Source organism: Strix uralensis, chromosome 1 (genome assembly GCF_047716275.1).
Source record: "Strix uralensis isolate ZFMK-TIS-50842 chromosome 1, bStrUra1, whole genome shotgun sequence".
Lineage (NCBI taxonomy): Eukaryota > Metazoa > Chordata > Aves > Strigiformes > Strigidae > Strix > Strix uralensis.
In genome coordinates, this window is record NC_133972.1 from 131,701,171 (window position 1) to 131,726,467 (window position 25,297).

A 25,297-nucleotide genomic window follows, 5' to 3' on the forward strand; every position below is an offset into this window, starting at 1 on the left:
GCCAGGCTAGCTCAATAGCCTGCAGTTGAGGAGAACAAAATGATGCAGTACCAGAGCTTTAGGTTGTGTGGGAATCCTTGGCATAAGAGTGTTCTGTAGGGCAGAGGTACTGTCTAGGGAGAAACTTGTGTAATCCAGAGATACCTTGTATTCTTAATACAGCTGGATGGTATACTGGAGAGCCCAGGGAACATTGTTTCTGTACTGTGACTTTCCACAGTAATCTTGACTGTGTTATGGAGCACACTGATATATAAGACACTTGGCTTCCATTTATTTGACTGAGTTTCTTCCACATCCCTCACAGTTTACTATGTCCCCACCAAATTATTCATTTTAGTTTTTCTCAACCTTCATGTTCTTTTGACTTGAACAGAGCAAAACTAATGAGCCAAGAGAGAATGAATAGGAACATTTTGAGAATCAAAGTTCTGCAGAAACAAAAAATCTTACCCAAAGTTGCTTTGAGTCAGAGAATGAGCCTTGCAGTGGTAGAAAAGCTGAGAATCTGATAAGCTCCCTCTTCTAATCCTTAGTTAACAGCAATTACAGAAAGAGAGAGGAAAAAACCTCTCAGGTCTTTAACCTGAGAAATTCAAAGTAGCCTGTGTAGGAGACATCACTGATGATGTGAGAGCCTGAAAAATCAAATTTCAGGGACTTTGTTCCAATTCCATTTCCTGAGACAGAGAAGGTGAGATTTTTACTTTGGGAAGCATAAGGTCTAGTCTGTCTTAGAGGAGTTAGTGCAAACTTTTCTTTCTGATTCAGTTCATGGTAAAGCATATGCCTGGGAAACTTGCAAGGCACTCTGCCTGAAATTATAGACACGTATCTATAAAAGTAATATGTTAACTGTGAAAGTCTTGATATGAGACCATTTGTGACTCACTTGAGAAAAAAAAACCTGCTTAAATTCAAGCAGTGTAGATAAGTTAATATTACATGTGTTAAAATACCTTTCTGCAAGTGAAACCTTTCTATTAAATGGTGGCTCCTATATATTTAGGTATCAGTAGCAGTTGTGGATGTCTTTGTGTGGGTGTACATGCACTGTTTTCCTCACACATGCAGAACTGCTTGGAAGACAGCAAAACTTTATTTTTATCTCATGTTCTTTTATCTCTCACCTCTTCAGTGACAACTGCTAGAGAGAGATGAGGTATAATTTTTTTAAAAGCCAAGTTATTACAGAGTAATCAAAACATATTTTGGGAATATTTAATGTGTATGCAAACACATATTGGGCCATACTCAAAATTCATTGAAGTCTGGAAGTATTCTCACTGGCTTTAGTGAGTTTTGTGCCATCGTCTACAGTACTGTAGTATAAAATGTATCTCAGAATGTCATGATTTAAACTCAGATTTTATAAGAAGTTCAAGTGCTTCAATGTTTACTTCTCTACAGAGGGTCAGTCCAGGGGCTTGGATCTGAAGCCTTTATTCCCATGTGTGTCAGTGACACTACTCACAGTAATTACTCATATGCTGTAGATTGTTGGATTAAGCACAGGGACATATATGTTCACCTTGACTGACACATTTTAGCACTAACTGTAAGAACTAATAGGAAATTATAAATTAATGATCGCAAAGGCATGAAGAAGAAGTAAAGTCGGTAGCTTTAAGCCCAAAGAAGCGAAGGCCTGTGAATCACTTGAAAGGTTCAAGGCAACCTCAGCTTCCAACTAAGTATAAAATTAGAGCGTTTAGTACTTTTTTAGGCTTTGGAGCTTCAAATAAAACTATAGGTCTGGCATTAGAAAGAACCATTGCAAAATAAAATTAAGTGGAAAAGTAGTTAAATGCTTGATTCTTTATTAATAAATTGGTTATGTTTCTCTCTCTAACAACTTCTTAAAAAGAACAGCAAGATTACCCATGTTTTTCTCTTTACATTCTAATAGTCTGGTAAAACAAACACACTTCATTAGCTTCTTTTGTACTAATATTTCTCCTTTTTTCTTTTCTCTTCCTTTGCTGCCTGTCTGGTGTCTCACCATCTGGATCCTTATGCATGATATTTGTCTGCTCTACTTTCCCTCTCCTGAATGAATTTGGGTTCTTTCAATGTAATTATTGGTAGTGAGAGCTGAAATGGGCTCTAGCTCAAGATCTCGGATATTGTCAGTTTCGTCTGATAAAGGGTCCAGCAATGATAACAACTCAAATTGTAACAACTCAGATTCTTCCTATGTTCCTGGCAGTTATAATGGTATAGGAGGAAATCAGTCAGTCACTGGTGAAGACTTATCTGTGGCACAGTATGAAGATGACATTAAGAAATCCGTTCATCTTAATCAAGACGGCAGTATCACAGTGGAAATGAAAGTTCGATTCAAAATTAAAGAGGAAGAAACCATTAAATGGACAACCACTGTAAGTCGTGCTGGCCTTTCTGATGACAAAAATACCACCATTTGCAATTCTGCAATGCATGCAGATGACTTCTCATCTAACGTAAATGTATCAGAACACATAAACCGAAAAGATACTCCATTTTTGAAGAGCTACGATAAAGAAGAGGGAGACTCATTACAGCATCTCAGTGCAGAAGTGTCAGACAAAGAATCAGAGTCTGATTTAAAAACTGCCAGTCGTAATATCTGTAAGAACAATTCTGCAGATCTAGATGTAAGCACTGTACCTGAGGATAATATCAAACCTCGCTTTTATAGGCCTCCCACCCCTGGGCCAAGGCGTGTTAGACAAAAGAAAGCAGTAGTTGAAAGTGTCACCTTAGTATCTGAGAAAGAGATTCAGGAGAAGACAATAGGACAGTTTTCCTACAGTGAGGAAATACAGAACGGAGAAAATAAATCTGAGTATTGCATGGTAGCTCATTCAAGCAGAAAGAAATCAAGTGTCAGAAATCCAAAGTTTAGTGAGATGAGTGACAACGATTTATTAAAGCTTTCTTCAGGTAATATAAAAGAAGAAATGCTTTTTAAAGTAAGCCGCAAAAGTAATGATTTAATAGAAACCACAAATACAAAGACATTAGAAGTGCCTGATGAGGATGAATTGGTACAGAATATATTAGAGAAATCAGTTGTGGAACAAGATACATATAATAGTTTAGTATCAACCTGCGAAGCTAACATCAGTAGTTTCATGCCATCATCAAAAATTCACCAGGCAGCTAGGCCAGGGTCAGCAGACCAGATCTATGATTCATGTGATATTAAACAAATAAAAAGATCACTGAGTTCTTTCATTAGATATTCAGAGTTATGTCAGTCAAAAGAAGAAACAAGATGCAAAGCTTCTGATTTATTACCTATTTCTCAAGATTCAGTACATTCAGCCTGTTCTGGACATAGCCAGATGAAGATGATGGTACCTCCGTGTAGTAAATATCCTACTGAGAAAATAAATGCGACAACTGGATTCTTTCCTACTGTAACTGAAAGTGAGAATCAAATCAGTGTCAGAACTGAATCTGTGACAACAACACATCTCAATGATAACAGCCAATCTGCATCTTCCTCCACCAAAAAGAAGAAGAAGAGAAAATTGTCTAACTTCCTAGAGCAAGGTACATATGAAAATCAAAAACATAAAGAGATTTCAGGGATAATTAAAAGTGAGGGAATGCATATCACAAGCGAAACCCCACAGGATTCCACAACAGAGGCTATGGATAATTATTCTGAAATGCCTCAGAAAAAAGGAACAGATTTTTTTGTAAAAAGCAATGATGGGTCTGTCAATTCAGACAAAAGCACATGTCCTGAAGATGAGTTCTGTCACCAAGATTCAGTGGAACAAAATGAATTATCGTCTAATAAAAAACCAAGAAGTAATAACAACAAGGTGGCCAAGGTAAAATTGAAGTCAGGCAAAAAAAATAGTGTTCTTTCATCTGCAAAGAGTGAAGATGGTCTAATGACAGTTGATTCAAACAATGAGTCTGAACACAGTCAGGATACACTGAGTACTGAGAAAGAGGACACACATCTCACAACCAGTTCTTTCGAACAGACACCTAAGTCACCAGTGATTTCAAATCCATTGCCAGAAGTGCCAAAGAATCCTAAGTCTGAAAAAGAAAAGAATATTTTGGAAAATTTGTCATCAAAGAAAGAGAAAAAGCAAAAGGGGATGAAAAATAATCTAAGTAAAGGTGCAAGTAAGTTAAATATGTCAGAGAGAGCCATTACACTAGAGGCTCTAAAACATGAGGATTTTCAAGAGGAGGTTGTTGAGCATTTACCAGAAAACTATGTCCAAACTTGGCTGAAAAACTCGTTACCAAATTCTGTCTTACCCCCTATAAATAAAAAAGAAGGGAATGTAGAGAATAGCAGTGTCTGTCATTTTTCTAAAGAAAATACTGATACTTCGGTAGATAAAGAAACAAGATTTATCACAAATAAAGTGCATGTGACTGGAGAAGACTATCTGGTTGAACATAATCTAACCAAAAAACCATTAAAGCCTATTTGTGAACTGGGATCTTTAGAAAAATCAGCCAAGGATTCAGGTGAAAAAAACCCTGACTCTTTGATTCATGCTAATACAACTATTGTAAAAGAAGCCAAGTATTCACTAAAGTCAGAACTTCATCATGATGGTAAACTACACTTGTTTCATGAAACACATGACAATGATAAAAAGATGTCAGACGTTGATATTCAAGATACCAACCTATGTCAAAGAAAAAAATCTGAGGTTGCTGTTCAAGTTGATTGTGCAGTTGTCAGTGAGAAAATGGGAACTGATATTCAGAATAATTGCATGTCTAGCATGTTGCTGCATGAACTACAATCAACTTTGCTTGGTCTCCAGAAAGAACATGGTGAATGTATAGGGAAAGCTTGTAGCCTTTCAGATCTTTCTCCTTCAGCTTTTGCTTCTTCCTCCAATGTCCTCCTAGCTTGGCTACTTGTACTGAATCTAAGAGAGAGTTTTATTGGGACAATCAAAGATGATATGCAAAAAACTACCTGTAGTTGTTCTGAAATATTTACACAGTTACAATTTCTGAAGCAAACTACAGTTATAGAAAAAGTTGATGAACTGAAGGCTGCCTTCTCACATTTTCAACAATCAACAGAAAATAACTTGTTACACTTTGGGAGGGAACTCAAAAAGCAGGACTCCACACATGAGAATATGCCCATATCTGAAACTCATAATGGTATAAATTTGCATGAAAATGAAAAATCAATTGAGCCTTGTATTCCAAAGGATAGTGTAAATTCTGAAGAAGCTCTAAAACTGTCTGAATTAGAAAGCTGTTTTGATATACAGAAAGATCTTTGTAGAGAAACAGAGACTTTAGACTTGAGTGCTCCCAAAACACAGCTAGATAGTCAATATGCCAATACTAGTTCAAATACCTGTAGCCTTGCATCAGTTATAGAGCCACCTAAGCAAAATGAAGAAAGGCCTGATAGCCTATATGAAAAAACTCAAGATAAAACTATGGATACAGCATTCATTAATGAGGAGTCAGAAACCTCAGTAGAACCTAACTTGACAGTTCATATTGTAAATTCTAATGGTAAAAATAGTATTTTAGATCAGGATACTCCCGAGTTAGAAGGTGAAAAAAATATTATGCATGTTACTATTGATAAAAGTAAAGATGAGAAAGCTGATCCAAAGTCAGCAGATAATGACAAAAACCCAAATAACCAACTTAAACTAGGTGCTGAAACCTCTGTGGAATATAATAATGACGATGATTCTGTACAGGAAGACAAGGAAGATGCAGAAACTTCTGAGGAAACCTCTGAGAGGTTATCCACAGTCTCTCCATTATCATTTTGTTATGAATCAAAACAACTTACAGAATGTGATATGAGTGAAGGAGAACAGAAATTGCAAGAAGAAAAACTGGAGAATAAAGTGTGTTCAGACACTTCTCAATCAAAAAAATGCTTACAGAGTCCTGCTACTTCAGACTGGTCAGATTACAGACCAGATACTGAAGACAGTGATTATAACTTTAGAGCATCCAGTGATTTGACCAATGAAAGTGGGGAGGAAGCAGTACTGGAAAAACATTATAATACTGGCTATGTAAAAAGAACTATTGAACGACTTTATGGCAAGACAGAAGCTTCATTTAAGCCTGACTTTCGCAAAGGATTTCCTTATATGTCAAAAGTATTTCAAAAAGATACTGAAGAATTCCACTTTGCAGTGGTAGAAAAAAATGTTTATTTTTCTCAAAAACCTAGGTCTTGTTCTGCAGAGAAATTGTCACATTCTTCACTACCACCACAAGAATTTCCAGTAAACATAAACAAAGATGACACTATATCAAGAACAGAAAATACATCTTTACCAACACCACAACCTACTCTTAACAGAGAAGAAACAAGTTATACTAATGACTGTTCAGTGGAATCTCCAAAGCAACATTGTCAACCTAGCACACGAGCTAATGAAGATGAAGGAATATTGATAGATAAAGGCAAATGGCTTCTCAAGGAGAATCATTTGATAAGAATATCATCACCTGAACGAATTGGAATGTATGGTAATTTGGATACAACATCAACAGACACAGTCCTTGATACTAACAGTGATGATGTTCCATACTCTCACTTTGGCAATCTGAATCAATACCCAGTTCTCAAGGAAATCTCTTCTTCAGAACTTGAAGACATGGCTAAACCCTCTGAAAATTTTTGCAACTACTTCAATATACCTCATAATAGTGATTCAGACCCCTTTCAGGATGACTTTACAAAAAGCAAACCTAGCCACAATGGTAAGATCACTTCCCTTCCTACAGCAAACAAAGAAAAGGTCAAACCATCAGTTATGGTAGGTTCTACTTCCACACATCTTTCCACACAGGCTGATACCAATTTTCCAGCCTTTACCTCGGTAGAGTTTAAATTGCCTGATAACAAGGTGCATCCATTGGAACAGCCTTTAAATGATGAACCCGTACAGTCTCAGCCAACTGGTGTTAGTAATGCTAACAGAAGTGCTCCTCAGGAAGAAGATTCTCTGGATAAACTCCATGCTATATGTGGTCAACATTGTCCAATACTGATGGTGACAGTAACACCAATTAATGAGGAACAGAGAGGATATGCGTACCAAAAGGCATCTGATATTGAGAACCAGCTGGGTCCGTGTTTGTTGGCCAAAAAGAGTGAACATTTACAGTGGTCAGGAGAAGATTTAATAACAGACAAAAACAATCATGTGACTCTGAAGAATAACTGTATCAATAAGATTGCCAATAATATTTTTAATAGGTTTTATGCTAATAACACCTTAGATTTTATTAGTCACTTTGGAATACTTGCATCTTCAACTCTGAAAGACACAAGCAGTTTAGGGAAGTTACATGTTAGAGAGAATATGAATGTAAAACTCATGGAAGTCAACAATTGTCAAAATAAGGTATCCAAACACATACCCAGTGATCTTGTGATAGTCACAAATATTGAGCTACCCAGTAGAAAGCCAAAAATATGCCAAACTCTAAGAATAAGCCTAATTCATATTGTTGGAGAAAAATTTTCTCCCATGTTGGCAGATCCAGCAGAAACCTGTCATTCTGAATCACTTCTGAAGTGTGACACTTCTTTAAATAACATTGAACATAATGCCTCTGAAAATCTGAAAAATGAAAATGCCTTTCCTACAGAAGAAGAAGAAGAAAAGAAGAAGAAGAAGTAGAAGTAGTCTCCTTTTGTACAATGGACAATGGAAACAGTAAAGATGAGAAAGTAATAGAGATCTTGGAATTTCTACAACATCAGTGAAAACATCTTCAGAAAAAAAAAAATCGCAAAATAAACTGCTGAATGCCACACCCAATAAAACTACCAATGTGAATACAGCCCAGACTTAGATAAATATAAATCACAATTGTATGTCACTGCTGAAATACAGATAATTACTTAGATTTTTATGGGAAGCAACATAGGAAGAAAAGCTGCTCTTCTAAGACAATAATTTCTTGGTTAAAACCCAGTTTTTCCCTGAAATGTTATCTTTTCAGAGATATTCAGTTATATACTAACCGTCTCATTTGTAGAGAAACAGCTACTGCTTGTTAGAACAGAGAACTGAAATTTGAAATACCCGCCCGAGTTCTAAGATCAGATTCCAAATTTTATGACATCTGAGAAAGGGTTTGAGAATTGTCTTTCAGTAGAAATGCTTTTTCCAGAACAAAATCAACTGATGTGTTTAATTTGAAATGAAAAGTAGGAAATATTATTCAAATGCTGTAATACAATGATAAGTAGGAAGCAGAAGTCAATGTTAATTTTATATAGTTTAACATTATCAAATTGCTATTTCAGTTTTTAAAGGCCAACTTCAGAATATTTATGTGAGTAAAGAGATCTTTCGGTCTGTGTATAGGATCATCCAGACCCAAATAGAGTTTGCCTCTTTTACCCAGAGGATACTAGAAAAGGAGCATATTTATTGCTGCTGGGATTCCACAGGAATTAAGAAGGGAGACTGTGTGTCGATGGCCTTCCTGACTGCCCTTGTCATATTCCCTTCTGAGGCAGCACCGCTTACTCTTAAAATTGTTCTACATACACTACAAGTTTTAGTTGTGTGTTCTTTAACCTCTGGATCCATGTCTTTTCTGTTGTTTTTTGGTTTTTTTTTCTGTAAATGTATTATGAGAATCCAAGGCATATGTAATATGTTTCGGAATATTTCAATCTGTTATTAGAATTATTTTGGATACCTGTTTACAGCATTTTTTAATATTATGTGAGTGTAGTAAGCACTTACATGGTTTAAAATTTTCAGTAAATGATTTTAAATGTAAAATTGGAAAATATTTAATGTATATTGTGATTAGGCAGAGTATTTCATGGTTTTGGTTAGATTTTAATCCCTAACACTGCATAGTACCTTGCTTCAATGTCAATGAAGTCAGAGATATACTTGAAGAAGGAGGGTGCTATTTTTCAGTTAGAGAATGAGAATTTGGCCATTCTGTACTCTCAGAGGTTGTGTCTAGACTAACTGGTATGTACATGCTGTGATAAGTCCTGGATCATGATCCTTTGGTCATTCAGACTGGGGACCTAATTAAAGGCTGACACAAATCCCTTTTGGCCCAGAGGCTTTGATTGTCTCGCTGTGGGACAGAAGGCACATAGAAGGGAAGTAGAAGTTGTATCTGGAGCAAAGAGGTTTGAAGTACAGATAGGAAACCTAGAAGCACTCTTCAGTTCCTTTAGGAGTCAAGTGACAGATATATTTCCCCATAAATAACTGGTATGTTTCTGTTGTTTGAAGCAGTGTATTCTATGTAATAAACTAACAGTACCACCTTAAAGCAACATATATTGTCTAATATATTTCACATCAAATATGTGTGTGTTATTTCCTATGCTGGAATTGTTTCTGATGTTCTTCCCTTCATCTCTGCATTTTTTGGCATCCTCCTTCACATGTTTTAGAACTGCTCCAAGTGAAGACTCTCAATGGTATTTTTTCATCCTTTAACATGTCAATACAGAAATAAAACCTATGTTTGCAAAATGAAGCTTGAAACTACTAGAATCCAACTAAATGCTATATAGCATTCTGAGTACCAGGCTTCTATGGTGTAAATAATGTCAAAATGTTAGACAGGCAAATTAACAGCAAATGTCCATCACTTGCAGTCCTTCTGCTGGATTCTCAGCACCTTGACTTTTTCAGATCAAGGTCCAAGACCTTTAATCAGATGCTTATTATAGGGTTACTGAGCAAACTAAGCACTCAGAAGGTGATATGTGAGGTACTGCCTGAGGTTACAATTAGCAAGTGGTAAAATGATTGTTAAATTAGATGAAAGACTAGCTTCTGATTTCAGTATGTTAACTGAAAGAGAAGGAATAAAATGGTCACTTCAGAACAGGACAAAAGGTTGACAATGAGACGTACCATACTGTCACAGGGTTTATATATTCATTAATGGTTCAGGGAAGATATAGAATATTAAGTGGCTGAGATATGCAGATAAAATAAAATTGCTTTCATTAGATAAGATTGGAGAAGGCTGAAGAGAGAACCTCACAGTGCTGGTGACTAGAGCAGCGTACTGACTGACAGAGGAAAAAACACCATGAGGAATATGAGCTACTTTATATAGGTAGCCTAATTCTGCAAATTAACTGCAAAAGGCATAAAGTCTTTCTGAATAAGTCAGGAGAAAATATACTTGGAAGTGACAAGCATATTAAATAATGTGTGAAAAACAGACAGAAAACAATTCAGCAGGCATTTGAAGGCTTTATATCAATTATGCCATTCTTCTAGAAGGAATTCAGTTTTTGTATTGCCATTATTAAACATAAGATATAGATCACAGTCCCAGGAAGTTTCAGTTTATCTAGTTTAGCCCCCTGCTAGTAAGGAAACACACAATTAGGTAAGTAATTCCATTTAATTACTAAATCTAATTTTAAAACTTGTTATCTATAGTCATTACAGCTTCCACTGGAGGGATGTTCTAGAGCTTGAGTCTTTCTTCTGTCTGTATTAATGTCTTCTGTCTTAACTGTTTTCTAATTTGTATCCTAAGCCTAGTCATGGTTAGTTTATATAAATGTGTCCTAAAGCCATCATTGTCATTTACTTAGATATGTCTTTTTCCTCCTCAGTATCAACAAAATCAGATATTCACTCAACTTTTTCTCCTACATAAACATTTTCTCCATTTCCTCTAATCATCATGGTTGTCTTTCTCAGGACCTTTTCTAGTTTCAATAAATCTTTTTTTTGAATATGGTTACCAGAACTTTATGTGGTATTTAAAAGATTTTTCCTCTGAACTCTGGGACACTGACAGGAAAATTTCTCTACTTAGAAATCTCTCTTCTGGTGCATCTTACTGCCACATCAATGACTCACTCCTCCTCTATTTTTTTAAAGTGATGAATTCCCTGTTCATAGCATTAAGTTTTGCTAGTATTTTTAAAATGCATTTCCTTGCACTGTATGCTGTTATATATTATCCCTTTTCCACTATTCTGGATTTTCTGATCCTCTTATACTTTCACAATTCTTAGCAGCTGTGTTACAGAAATTACCTACTTTATGCAATATATTGATGAAAATATGAAATCCAGAGAAACTCCAGCACTGATTTCTGAGAAACTTACTAGTATACCTCTAAGTTAATAATTCTCATTTCTGCACAAACGTCATGGTTTAGTCTCTCAGTGCACTTTGCATCCCGTTCTGATTTTCCATTTTAAATTTCCCTTTCCATAGCCCATTCTTGTCAACAGTGCTGACATTTCTCAATCACTGTATGTCACCATTCTTATTAAAAAAAAGAGGCAGTTTTCCCTTTATTGTAAAGGCATACTTAGTTTGTGTTCTCAAATTCAGCACATAGTGTACATAGACATTCTTTGCTTATTCTCTTTTAATGTGTATGGTTAAATAACCTTTTTACTAGTTTGTTTTATTTTCCTTTGCTATACCTCTCTTTTCACTTCAATTGACTTTGTTAACCTCTTCCCTTAGTTTTGAAAACTTGCTATTTTAAAATCAAAGGCATTCTGGACTAATTTTACTGTGAACCAATATAAATATTGAGGGATTTAAAAAAATATTAATCATACAAAAATCTTATTCAATAACATTCAAGACTAGCATTTCCTCTAAATACAGTATTTTCTGTTTTTTTTTTCTTTTTTTCTTTCAGCAATATCTCACAATTAAATTTTCAAACAGATGTCATTGCCAGCACATGACAAGCTTACATACAAAACAGTTACATAGTAGAGAATTTATTTGGTATCTTTACTGCCCTTGACCTGAAAAAAATGGTTAAACAGATATTCCACTGACTTTGCAGTGAATATTCATATAAGGGTAGACGCACAGACTGGAAACTATTAACTGGAAAGGCTCCAAGAGACTGAAAACAGTGTATTGGAGAAGAAGCCATTGCACACAGTGATCAATAGTAATCACTACTATTTCTAGTGTGATATATAGAAAGCTGGATGATGTGGTTTTGCATATCTAAAAGTGTATATAACATAAAAACTAATGAGAAATGACTGATTTCTCAGAAGTCTTAGACTCCTCAATTTCAATGTATAGAAGCAATACTTTGGTATCATTTATTGGTTTTCATTTCTGAAATGCATAAGGCATATTTCTCTTTACTTTGAAGGATGTCAGAAGAAAGCAAGATGATTTAATTGTTTAATTTATCACTATTAAACATGTTACTTGACTTTTGTAGCACTGATGTTATCAAATATCATTAGTCTAATTACCATGTTAATCCACTGTTAGAATTAGGGGGACTATTTAATCCAATTATTTTACCTTAGTAAACTAAATTAAGGCAAGAAATTAGGTACACCTACATAGAGTGACTTAGATGTTGTACACATATGCTAGACTTTCAGTTATAAATGAGATTAACATGGAGGATTAAATGGTCACCTGTCATCAGTCATGGCTCACAGAAAGTTGGAGCAGACTGCTTTGGATAAAGAACCCCATTTCTAATAGAAACAGCAAGCTAACTTCAGCTGTGGAAAAAAGCAGATTACAGTAACTTTTGATAAGGGTCACACTCCTCTGTTGGAAAATGTGATCCTGCTAGTTACTTCTCCTCCTCAGGTCTCACAGTTATTATTTTTCCCCTGTTCTTTCAGTTTAATGTGTTCAGGCTATTACAATTCCTGTAATGCTGAAGTTTAACCTGTTGGTAAGAGTAGCTGTCTGGCAATTTATTATTTAATAATGACAGTATAATTACTTAAAAAGCATTAGTACTATAGCTGCACATTCACAGTAGTTTCAGAAAAGTGCTGCTTTAAGACTATCTGTTTAAAATGGAGTAGTGGTGTATATTACAAATTTCTCATGATAATATATTTTAGATGTCTGCTCTTAAACTATATAACTCTTTCAGATTTTGTCTCTGTCTTAAAATTTTCACACTTTGTACTCAGGTCATGGACCTACAAGCATGTTTCAAACAAATAAGTAAATCTCAGAACACTACTGTGGAATTTCAAGGTCTTGAGGTTTGTCCTCAAAGATGAACCAAGCATTACATTAACGTCACCCCGTCTCTCCCCTCAAAGTATGGGAGAGAATATCTATTTTAATAGTTACTGATTCTACAATACTGCATTTCCAAGGAATGTGTGTTTTACACACAAAGCACAATGGTCACATAGAAGTAAAAATTTCCTCAATAGTTATAGCCTGATGGTTATAGCAAGACACAAACAAGACTTATAGATTCTACCATCAGGTCTCATTAACATGTTACATTTCATAATGTGCCTTTACTGTGCCTTGTTTTCTGCCTTTTATTAAAAGTGGTATTAATTATTAAAACATAACTGCTAAGTGGTATGGAGGACATAAATTCTCAACTAATTTATTTCCTAGATACAAAATTACTGACACGCACCATGCCTAGGTCAGCCTAATTATCAATTTCTTAAATATATTTTGGTTTTGGACATGGCTAAACATAAGCACGTAAAAATACTAATCCTACCTTGCTTTTGCAGAATGCCATAGAAAACTAAATGCAAATTCCTCAGATGGTTTCACATCAAATAATACTCTGCTGCAGCATAGCTCTTTGTATGTATCCTGATCAATGTCCACTCACTCCTTTAAGAAAATGCCCATAGCTAGCACTGAAAATACTGAGTGACACTCAAAAGAAAAGTGGTTTTGCTGAACCTCCCAACAGAACTGCAAGATAACTTATTGCCTGGGGTTTAAGACACACAGATCTACTTTAAGTATCTCAGTCAATAAACACAAAAATCATCATATCATGATGAGCTCACATCATCACTGTATTGTTTCTTTGTGTTAGCCAGAGCAGACAGGATCAAAGATACTGTGATGGAAGGAAAAGTCAGTAATGCAGGTAAAACGTGTAGCATAGATGAGTCATTAGATGATAGGGGGCTTCTGTAGTCAATAAGGCCCTTTATTACTGCTGCTATACTTTAAAGGAAGTTCTCTTTTATGAAATAGTGATAATCTGTGGTGCAAAACGATCTTGGCAAACTTGGGAGGTGCTTATATGTATACTATTTAAGATGGGTATCAGCTAATTAGAAACATCGGGAGTGAGGATGTTTTCTTAATATTCCTTCCTGTTATCAGTGATCCCTCAGTGATACTATTTCCCTTAATTCCATGCCATTGATAGCCAGCTTTCACTAAACCAAAGCCTAAATCCATATGCTTGGTCTTGATAATTTTGAACTTTAACCATGGAAAGAGTATAGGTATCTCAGGGTATAATGCCAACACTGCAATGCAGGAATATGTTGATAATTGTTCAGTGGATTCCAAACAAGCTTTGTTACATCTGTGTAGCCCATCACACCTTTGCAGAGATACAGACCCTTTCTTAAAAAGATCTCTTTCAGCAAGCTTTGAGAGATCATAATGCCTGAAGCGATGAGTTTTTAATTCCAGAGCTAGCTTGCTTAGAGCCTGCATGGCTGTCATTACGCAGACTGCATCGGGCAGAGCTGATATATCCTAAGCAAACAGAAAGCCATATTTAATAGAATTTAATACAATATTTCAAAACTGTGTTTGAAAAGTGATCTATGCTTTGTCATATGGCATATGCAGAGTAAAAGATGCGAATGCAACCTGACATTTCTTGATTTTTGTGTGCCTAACATAGCAAACTCAATATTTGCCTGCTGTAATTTTGGGAAATATGTTTCTGTATTTGTTGACATGATATTATTTAGAATTTGATTACTGAAATGCATTTTGCTTGAGAATCTTGAGTTTAAGTAATTCAGTGAGTCTTTTTATATTTTGATAGCTAGGAAATGGAAGGTGTCAGTCTTCACCAGTGATATGCCATCTGCAGGAACAAGCTCAAAAGTTTATATTACATTGTATGGGGATCACAGCAGTTCGGGGCCTATTTTTCTTGAAGGAGAGGAGGGAAAATTATTTCAGAGAGGCAATGAAGACATCTTCACAGTAAGGAATATATATTCATTTTGTTGTCCTCTTGTATCCTGCCAGATTGCATGACATTTCAAAATCTGTGTGATGAAAAGACAGTCAGTTTTTTGTATGGTACACATATCTGGAAACAAAAAACAGGACTTAAATGTAGAACTAAATTTAGTATCCTTTCCCACTCACCTATCCAGAGCTGATTTGATCCAACATATTTCTTGTCTGTTTGAGAGGAACTACTGGTTAATTTACATAGTGCCCAAGAAAATACCAAGAAATATAGGAAAACACATAATTGTTTAGTTTTTAAATTTAAAATGGGGCTACGATATTAAAAACGAAATGAGAAACTGAAGAATTAGGGTTTGGAGTAAATTTTTAACTTTGTTAAATACCTGCTGCTTTATTTAAATAAAGGCAATTTTTATACCTGTAATAAAGTCTGTCTATCTGAAGCTGTTTCTGCTCCCAGTCACACAAGCAAATTTCTCCCCCATCAGTCCTGTAGCATAGTGACTTAAGTGAGCCAGGATAGGTCTCTTATCAGAAGCTGCATAGCTTGAGTGTGTATGTGGGATTGTCAGTGAGTGTCCCTAGTAGGTGCCAGCTATAAGGCCATATAACAAACAGGTGCTTCCATTGTTAGTATCCAGCATAGCAAGTCCCCTTCTGAGAAAAGGTGTTTAATGGCAGCATTGATAAAGAGCTGCTTGGGACGTAGGAAAAGCAGTTCTTAGCTCTCTTCAGCCTGATGGAGTTTTGCAGAAGAATCCAGCACCTCTGGTAGTATGCCATTCTTCATCTGTGATACAAAAAAACCCCCAGATGTAAGGTTGCAAGGAGTAGATAAAATAAGTAACCAGGTGCCTGACAGATAAAAATACCCTCTTCACAATAGATGTTTTTGGCTCTGTTTCCTGCTCTCATTATGACAATTAATTTCATCTCCAATGACTTTTAAATGCAAAATATGAACACAGTCCCTGGTTTAGGACCTAGGATTCCCCTCTTAAGTAAGTATCCATAGCACTGAATACAATCAAGGAGTGCCTGCTCTGAAATGTATAGAAAGAGAAAAGGCGCTCTGCTTGTACTGTATGCTGTATGACCAGTTAACTCTGATCTGTCCTCACTGCTTTGTCTTTATTGTTTATAATGCTGAGTTCAGGGAGGTTTGTGATACAGGGGACTCAGTTCATACCCACCTCTACACTGTAAATGAAAGCATGAAAATGAATTCTACAGAAAACAACAGGACAGCAAATCCAGCCTACGTAATAAAACAAATGATACAGCAAGAAGGAAGAGACTCATGGTGTGTTTCCAGTTCCCTGAAGATAAGCCTTCTATTTCTACACTGAAGTTCATAACTAGTTGTTTGAATAACCTTCACACAAAGTTATTCCCTCAGCACCCTGTTATCTGTACTGGACACACTCATCTAGCCTGCCCAAGAGCTAATCTTTCAAACACAGCTTTTTAAGTTGATTTAATTGAAATGATTTATAGAAAGAAACACCAAAGTTGAACATAATTGTTTCCAAAATTGTAAGGCTTACCCTCCTGGAGGGATAGAGAGAAACTCTGAAGTACGTGGAAGGTGTTTGGGAGACAGAAATCATTTTGTAGCAGGTCAGTGGTATAGATGCTAAACTGAGCAAGGTTTTAGGGTCAAGACACTTTTGCTTTTTAGTCATACATACAGTCTGTATTCATCTCCCACTGAGACCAATGTTCAGTGGGGAACAAAATAGCTACAGCAGCATCCTGAAGCCATTTAAATGTGGTTGGCAGGCCAACGTGTTTTTTGAGGGTTGTTTTTTAAAAGAGTCAAGCTTCTAGTGATTATCTGGAGCAAAATATTTTGGAAAACCTTTTAAATAACAGAATGTTTAATTTCTCTAAACAAAAATGTCACTGATGGTTACTAAATGAATTTCTGTTGCATGTCTTTTCATGTTAATAAATGTTATGTGTTCATCAGTTGTGCGTCTTTTACAGGTTAATACTGGAAACATAGGACATCTCTACAAAATACGCATAGGACATACGAATGCAGGAAACTCCCCTGCCTGGCACTGTGAAGAGGTAAAAGCAGTGAGAAAGAATTTTATCTTTCCAAAAGCAGTCACTATGACAGTGGAGTCAAAATGCGAGTCAGAAAAGATCCCTGGGATAGGTATATTAGCCTCACCAAATGCTTACAGCTTCATTTAAGAGATTATGAAGGAGAGCGTTTGTGTGGAATTAAAGGCAGTTTATGATGGTATGTCTTGGCTGTTTGTTTGCAATTTAGTGAGAGCTGTAAAGTGTGTTTCTTCAAAAATGTGTGGCTGTGCAGCAAGAAAGACTGCTTAAGTTGGCTGCTGTAGTCTGAGTCTTCTACAGTCTTTGTGTGCTACAGTTTCTAGAGTGTGCTGAAACCCAGAAAGTCATTGAATGCAATCTAGCCAAGTCCTCCTCAAATCTGTGGCTCACACTGGGTCCTTATGCTCAGCACCAGAGCTACACTAAGAATGTTTGTAGTTCTGTGTCTCTGGGGAGAAAAAGACAATAACAGGTTCTTTTCCCTCCTTATTTTTTAAATAAGATCTTGATGCAGGTAAAGCAAAGATAATAAAGCAGAGAGAATTGGCTAGTTCTGTTTCAAGCTTCTGTCACAAAACATAGTATATACATTTCTGGACTGGGAATGAAAGGATCTGGCTTTTATCCTTAACATCAGTGACGTACTATGTGTGCCAATGATATGCAGTGCATGCCTGAAACACTTCTCTCTTTGTGCCATAGTTTCTTATCCTTCAGTTAAGAGACAGCAGTTTATGAAGGACTTTAGAAGCTGCTGGTAAACTCACTGTTATAATCATACTTAAGGGTAAATCTAGATCTGTCTAATGCAAAGTCTCCACTGAAGTTAAACATTCACTGATTAATGTTCAAATTCTGTGCTATTTGATGCTTTAAGTAGTTGTTTTCATCTGGGACCGAGACTCAGAAAGAAGACTAAGGCCTGCGCAGTACTAACTGAAGTTTAGGCAACATCCTGTGAGTTCATACCTCTAGCCAATGCGTATCTACGTTGAAATATTGTGTCACAGGTAGTAGCACTCTGGCTATGAGGTTTCATACTAGAATTATAGGGATTATATCTCTTTCAATTCAGCTGAGGATTGCCTGCTTATAAAGGCTAAGTATTTGTTTTCCAGCTGTGCTGTGTTTTGGAGAATGTTGGAGTCAGAATATCATCCAAGATACTTTTTTCTTCTGTTCGTTGCTATTTTTCTTTTCATAAATGTGTGTGTGGAAGCAGTGAAAGGGTAGAAAATACCTCATAGCTTTTGTCCTGTGATACAAAGGGACAGGTTACCAGCAATTTCTAAAGCGTATCTGAGTTGAGAAGCTGAAAGAGAACAGTGAATTTTGTCTTAGAAAAGGTTCATTTGCATGCTTAATCTTGGTATCAGAAGTTTTGATTTTCATAAAATCTGACTCAACAAACGGATCTTTGTGGGTCTGTTGTACACCATCCTCTGTGAATAGAGGCTGCACTGCCAGCATTGTTTAAGACACACGCATTTAAATTGAGAGATTAAAGAAGTTTGACAAAAAAGTGAAAGAAAAAATGAGAAGTTTTTATTCCCTCTCTCACTTCCCAGGTAAGATATATTTAATGAAATCAACAGTAAAATTTTAAAAGAAGGATTCAACACTTCCATTGATTCTTTGCTTACAAATTTTGTTTTTTCTCTTTACCAAATCTCAGTCAATCAGGCACAGTTTTTAGGCAGTGATTCATCAGCCAGGGTTAGGTCATTCCCTCTTTGCAACTTTGGGCACAAAGTCAAAGAAAAGAAATACATTCAATCAAACACACTCTATAAATAACTTAGTGTTTTGTGTTGTAGAGAGCCAAAGGAGTATAGCTGCTGATTTCTAGACTTCATAGAGGAGAAACAACCTAAAGAGAGCTGGTCAGACACTTAACATCATTGTTTCTTGGGAAACCTACATTTTTCTGGAAGATCTAAAATTAAGAGAGGGTGGTCTACAACTGCAGAGCTTTTCTGGTAGTTAGGCATGCTAGTCTTCCATCAATATCCCACGGTTTCTGTGGCTGTCTTTGTACTGGGATGGTATCAGGCCTGCAAAGGACCACAAGGTGCTGCTTCGCTCACTCCAAGTTCCCTTTTTAAGATCTCTCGGTAGATGTTGACAGGTCAAGGTGTGGCAGGTTTTTCAGACAAGATAAATCTCTTTCTTTAAAGTTTAGTATTCAATCAGTAAAAGTGATAAAAGTGTTTCCAGTATTTCTGAATTTGTTCAATATTCTAATTAAGGAGATTAGATTCTGCAAAGCACAGAGCAGGAGGGAAAGACACAGGTAGAAGGGTCTTCGCTTCTCTCTGCTGGTCCAAAGAGAGTGTAGCTACTAGTATAAATTAACATAATTAGGGACTATTCTAATATACAGCAGCCTCTGAGGTGCTTATTAAGGATTACTTTGAAGTACAAAATAAGTAGAGCTCTTTCCCTTCTTCAGCTGGTGTGCATATGCTCCTTCTTCTGCTATATGCTAGAAGTTGGGCATGGAAGAAAATTGTGCAGGGCAGACTGGTGTTGGGACTAGCACTTTCCTGGTTTATTTATATCACAAGCAGTGCTGAAGAATCAAAACCTGTTCCTTTAATTCCTGTTCTGATAAGAAAAATAAGTTAAAGAAATAGAATTGCAAGCATTGCCAAGTTTCCCAGTGAGAACTTCTGCGTTTGGTAAGCCATGACACCTAGTGCCAACCCATGTGGATATACCAGCTGGAACAACATGGCTATATTTTGTGGGACTGTGCCTGAGCTGATAAACCCTGTTTCTTGACTACACTTGAGTTACTCTGCCCTGCACTTTCAAATATGACTGACTGAAAAGTCGGATTGAGGGCAGTTGTATCTGGGGAGCAGACATGCCCAAACCCATGGTTTTGTGATTGTGCCACAGAGCTCTACCTACACAGATTTCAACAGCATCCCACATGTTTCATGTTCTGTTCTGTCTGGACTGACATCAGCAACTTAAATTGCAATTATTGGTGCTGTTTAGGTGCAGTTGCTCAACCTTTTCTCAGGGGAGCAGTTTTCTTTCCCTGCACATCGATGGTTGGCCTGGGACCAGGCTGATGGGGAAATATTGATGGAGCTTCCTGTTTTACAGCAGGGTCAGCCTATTCTTCCAGGTAAGCACACTGCCACATTAGCTAAAACAGGCCACAGACTGATGTTGGTAGAGGTGAGTTCATTGTTTTTCATCAGGCTCTCTATTACTTTTTGACTGCAATGATACTTTTTCTGTGTTGTTTTCCTGTGGTTACTGGGCATACTCAGGTAAAAGGTTAAGAATCACTGGAAAGGAGATGGGACAGTCTTTAATGGTTTGACTTTCACAGGTCCTTCAAAAAGATTCCTTCTTTGGTAAGATTTTCAGCATTTGTGCTTGCTTAAAAATAGAAGCAATAGTAGAGACACCTTACGTATGTGTATCTACCATGAAGTCATCACACATGAGTAAGATCACAAACTTTATTTTCAATAACTGAAGATTATAGCTCCATTATGATTATTGTAGCTGCTGCTTTAGTTTCTTTCTTGTAAGTAGCTGAGACAGGCTTCCAGAATACTTTTAATTTCTGGGTTTGGAACAAAACTTTAACAATATTTCAGGAGGTTGTAAGTGTTAAAAGATCCATTACTCGCATAAAGATTGTATTGTAATTCTAAAGGTGAATGATGCCAAACAATACAAAAATTATCTGGTGTTGCTTCTTTTATACTGTTTTAATGTCCTGCTCTACCACAACAATCCCTGTCATCCACGCTGAATGTTGTTGCTATATGGTCTCTCTGCTTCAGCAATGAGAATGGTGTGGAAAGTGTGTGCTTGCTCTTCCCTTCTCTCCAAATGACATTGTTCTTTTCTGGCCTAAGGAAAGTACAAGGGCATGGCCAGATCAGTGTATCCTAGGAGAGATGTGGGTGAGGGAGCAAGAGTGCTGGGGCAGATTCCCATCCTGTAGGGTGTGATGGTAGAGGGTAAAATGTCATAACACCACTGGTATTACTTGTGCTGGAGCTTTCACTAGAGTAAGATCTACCTGGGACAGATTCTACACCATCCTCTTTTCCCTTCCCCAGGAAATCTCATCAACTGCAGAGGCCAAGATTAATGGGATGAGAGAAACTTCCATTCAAAGTTCTCTAAAAACTATGGAACCCCTTTTTCAGAATGTTTAATGCTATAACAATGCTTGGTGCTATGCTTATGGTACTTTGTGTTGATCTTGGAAAATTGAAATGGTAACAAGCATTTCAATGGTAACAGCTGTTGTGGGTGCAGGCTAGAGGATATAATTGAAATTAAGGGGCAGAAGTCCAGAAAATGGCCCATGAATGTGGGGAAACATACCATGGGACAGTCACTCTTGTAATAAGGAGCTGGACGGTCTGGAGCTGTGTTTATGCATATCTATGATGACTGAGCACTGAGATTAAGAACCCGAAAAGAAGAGCAGAAAAACGGGTTTGTGTCTCATTAATATGCCTTTAAGTGAAAAAGAATAGCAGGAGAGGTTTCCTCCAGTGATGTAGTTAGCAGCTGTAAATGGCTCATAAAATGCTGTAGAGAGAGGCTGGCCAGCCCTAACCACAATGATTTTTGATCTTGAGGTGGTTATGATCTTCATACCCTTGAGGGCATGAAAAGCCTCAGAGGCAGTCAGCCAGCTCCCTCATAGGTTTGGTCTCTTTGTTCAGGGGACTTTAATATTTTTAGTGTAGGGGGACATACAAGCACATTGGTATGAAAACCAAACACTCTTCCCCCCCTTTAAATAAACCTTAATGAATGGTGATTAACATGTTATATTGAATATGCTCAATTCTCCTTGCAGTATCTGTTCTTACTCAAATGTTCTCTTGCTTAATATTCTGGGACACTGACCTTACCAACCTTCTAATTTCCAGGCACTTCTTTCTGAGTAGGTTGTTTTCTTCTTTCTGAGATAAAGATATAATGAAAGATTTTTATTATCAAGTAACCTTGGTTCATTCTAAAGCACAACAGCAGACATAAACCATCCTCTTAATCTGCATTTTATAGTTAACAATTTCTCCCTCTCACAAGAGAGGAAGAAAAGAACCTCTGTGCATTTCTACCAGCCTCAGTGTAAGAGGGGTCATGCTGAAAGCTTTGGAGAAGGCAGTTTCATCTCTAACTTAGTAATTGAAAGACTGTCTCTGTGTCTTTTTGCCAATATTATATTTCTGCATGAGACAGTGAAAAGAGAACATAGCTTTTAACTTCAGAGAAGATAGTTTGATAACAGAACAGTGAAGAGGTCTGGATTCAGTCTGAAAGAGAGATGATGAGAGGCACTTTAAAACCAATTTCTGAATAAAATGAAGCTGAAACACTTTCTGATTTAACAGTCTTTTTTATTCAAAGGAAAAACGTCTGAATTAAACTGTTAAGAAGTATTACATAGAGACTTTGTGGCTCTAATGCTGGGGGACTGAGTACCATTTGTTTGACTTTTTATCCTCAACCATCCTACTTTTGTCCCCTTCTGCTCATGTTTTATGATGTAATCTTTAATTATGTGATGATGGACTATTTGCTGGGGATAAATCAGAGTTACACAGTGTTTGGTGCCTGGTGGACCTTTGCTTTTCTTCTTGCAGAAACTGAAAAGTAGATAGTTAATGAAGGAGGGAACTGTAGAAATAGAGAGGATTGTTGTTTTAGACATGGGATGGTTGGTCTGGAGAAATGCATTCTCTGCCTCTGCCATGGTCTGTTCATGTGGGTGCTATAAAGAGAAATTTGGGGAAGTAAATAGATCAGGTGGTGACATGGTAAATGATGTGGGTAAAATACAGTATTAATTAACAGTTCCTAAATGAAAACTATTTTCAATATTGAGACAGGTGTACTCTGGAAAAAATAATACATGACTGCTGCTAACTAAAGACTGTTAAAAGCTTCTGTGCTTTAAATGTGGCTGGCTTTTGTCCAAATAATAATAGCTGATCTGAAAAAAGATATGTGCTTTACCTCCTTGTTCTACCTCTCATAATTCATAGGCATCGGGGAAAGAATTAAATTTTATAAATAAACTTAGCTTTCCAATTTCAGAATGATGTGTTTACAAATGTAATGTTCTACACTTATAGACAAAAATGAATGTAAAAAATACAGTTCCTTCTCTTAATCTCCATTCTGCATGCTTTTCCATGGAATATCTAAAGGAAAGTGTCATAGAATATCTCAAGTTGGAAGGGACCTATAAAGATCAAGTCCAACTCCCTGCTCCTCACAGAACTGCCTAAACCTAAACCATATGACTAAAGGCATTGTCCAGATGATCCTTGAACTCTGACAGGCTTGGTGCTATGACCATTTCCCTTGGGAGCCTGTTCCAGTGACCAATCACCCTGTCAGTGCAGAATCTTGTCCTAATGTCCAATCTGAACTTCCCCTGACGCAGCTTCATTCCATTAAGAGGGTCAGTGTTTCCTAGGATAAAAGCTGTAAGCATTATAAATACTCATAAATATTTATAAAGCTGGGATGATCCCTAGGCTTATGAGAGGTAAAGAGAAGTATAAAAAATTGTGAAAATTGCTTAAGTTAGCTATTTTAAGGCTCTATGTTGGATTTATTAATAGCATATGTCTATGGTACAATACTTCAGTGGAATTTAGAGGTACCCAGTCATCATCTCTAATTGAGTTAGCTCTGACGCTAGAAGCAAACTAGCACTAGTGTTCTGTGTGGGCACATTAAAATACCCTGTGCAGAGTGCTACTGTTTTAGCTAGATTGTTACCATTATCCAAACTGAATTCTTTAAAGACAGCTTGTTTAGTAACCTGCACACAAATACCATGTAAATAAATGTGAGATACTCATTAAAAGAATAAGCATCGAGGGAGAAGTTATAAACACTGAATGGCCACTTAGCACAATTGCAGGTATGGACTGATCATGAATAAATTTTCACTGGTTATTAAGAGAAGGTGCTTGTCCATCAGAAGAGTGAGATATGGGAGCAGCCTCCTTCAGAGGACTACAGTCAAGCTTCATAACATATTTTAAGTGGAAACTGATAATTGAATGATGATAATGTTGATCTTCTGGACCCAACAGTCCAGAAACTCTTTTCTACTTGCAAGACAGAGAAGCACAAGAACACCTACATCTGGAAGAAGAGCTTTTGTGCCAGAAAATGAGGTTTTCTCTCACCGTTTTGTTCTCTCTATATCTCACTTGGTCTAACAAAATATTGTTACTGCATGTTGGCATAAGCTTTCCCCATGTTTCTACTGAAGATTATAGTTACATGGTTTTTATCTCAATTCTGAATTTTATCGGATTCCGAAATCTGCATTATAATGACCACAGTTTTCTACTGATACATAATTTTATGTATCACAGTGTTTATTCTAGTTTTGTTGGACTTTGACTCAAATTTAATTTTATTTGCACTATCCATTTCTATTCAGTAACCAATTTATTGAATTTAAGTCCTTATCTTTTCCTCCCAAATTTACAGTCTTCAAAGAATTTTCATATGGAATGTAATAGAGGAAGTCTATACTATCTTATTGCATGAATCAGTAAAATAGTAAAACAATGCAGGTTTCTGAGGTCCTAGAAAATGAAAACTTTGGTGCTAGGTTTTTGCTTGTTTGGTTAACCAGTGCATTCAAAATGTTAATGGCTCCTGTTGTTTTTTACAGTTTTGATCTCACCACTTATGGTGAGGCTAATCTTGGATTTATGTTATTTACTTTTCAGCTTTGTGATGGTTTCAAGTAACGCTGCAGGACAAAGACACACCATTGTGCATTTAAAGTTCAGTTCTGGTTGCATTCCTCATAGTGACAGTCTGGGATAAAAAGCATAAATGTAACACCAGAGCAAGTTTGTACGCTATTTTACTGAATACTGAATAAGGTTTTTAAGGTTTTATACCCTAACTGTCCTTGACACAGATGTATTTGGACTCTACAGGCACTTTCACAGCTAGATGTTATTGTAACTATAATAGCGTTTGTGATACGAAAGGTTGTCATCTCTTATTGTCAGTGACTGGCTATGAAGTGCATGTGACAACGGGAGAATTGTGGAATGCTGGAACTGAGGCTGATGTCTATATTTCTGTTTATGGAGAAAGAGGTGATACAGGATCAAGACAGCTGCTCAGGTCACAGAAACCCAAGAAATTTTTAAAAGGACAAGTAAGTGAAAGACAGGGCATTTTCTGGTATGTTTGACTGGCTTTTCTCTCTCAGGTGTATGGTTACTCCAGGC

The 25,297-nt window shown here is 36.7% G+C and overlaps 1 protein-coding gene across 1 annotated transcript in view; it reads left to right on the top strand.

The window, feature by feature from the left end:
• The window catches only part of RP1 (RP1 axonemal microtubule associated), a 179,564-nt gene that overhangs the window by 6,179 nt on the left and 148,088 nt on the right, over positions 1-25,297 (top strand). The window contains exons 4-7 of the mRNA XM_074881345.1: positions 14,791-14,954; positions 16,938-17,024; positions 20,031-20,163; positions 25,073-25,224. Coding sequence (XP_074737446.1) covers positions 14,791-14,954; positions 16,938-17,024; positions 20,031-20,163; positions 25,073-25,224 — 536 coding nt within the window. The remainder of the gene's footprint in view (positions 1-14,790; positions 14,955-16,937; positions 17,025-20,030; positions 20,164-25,072; positions 25,225-25,297) is intronic.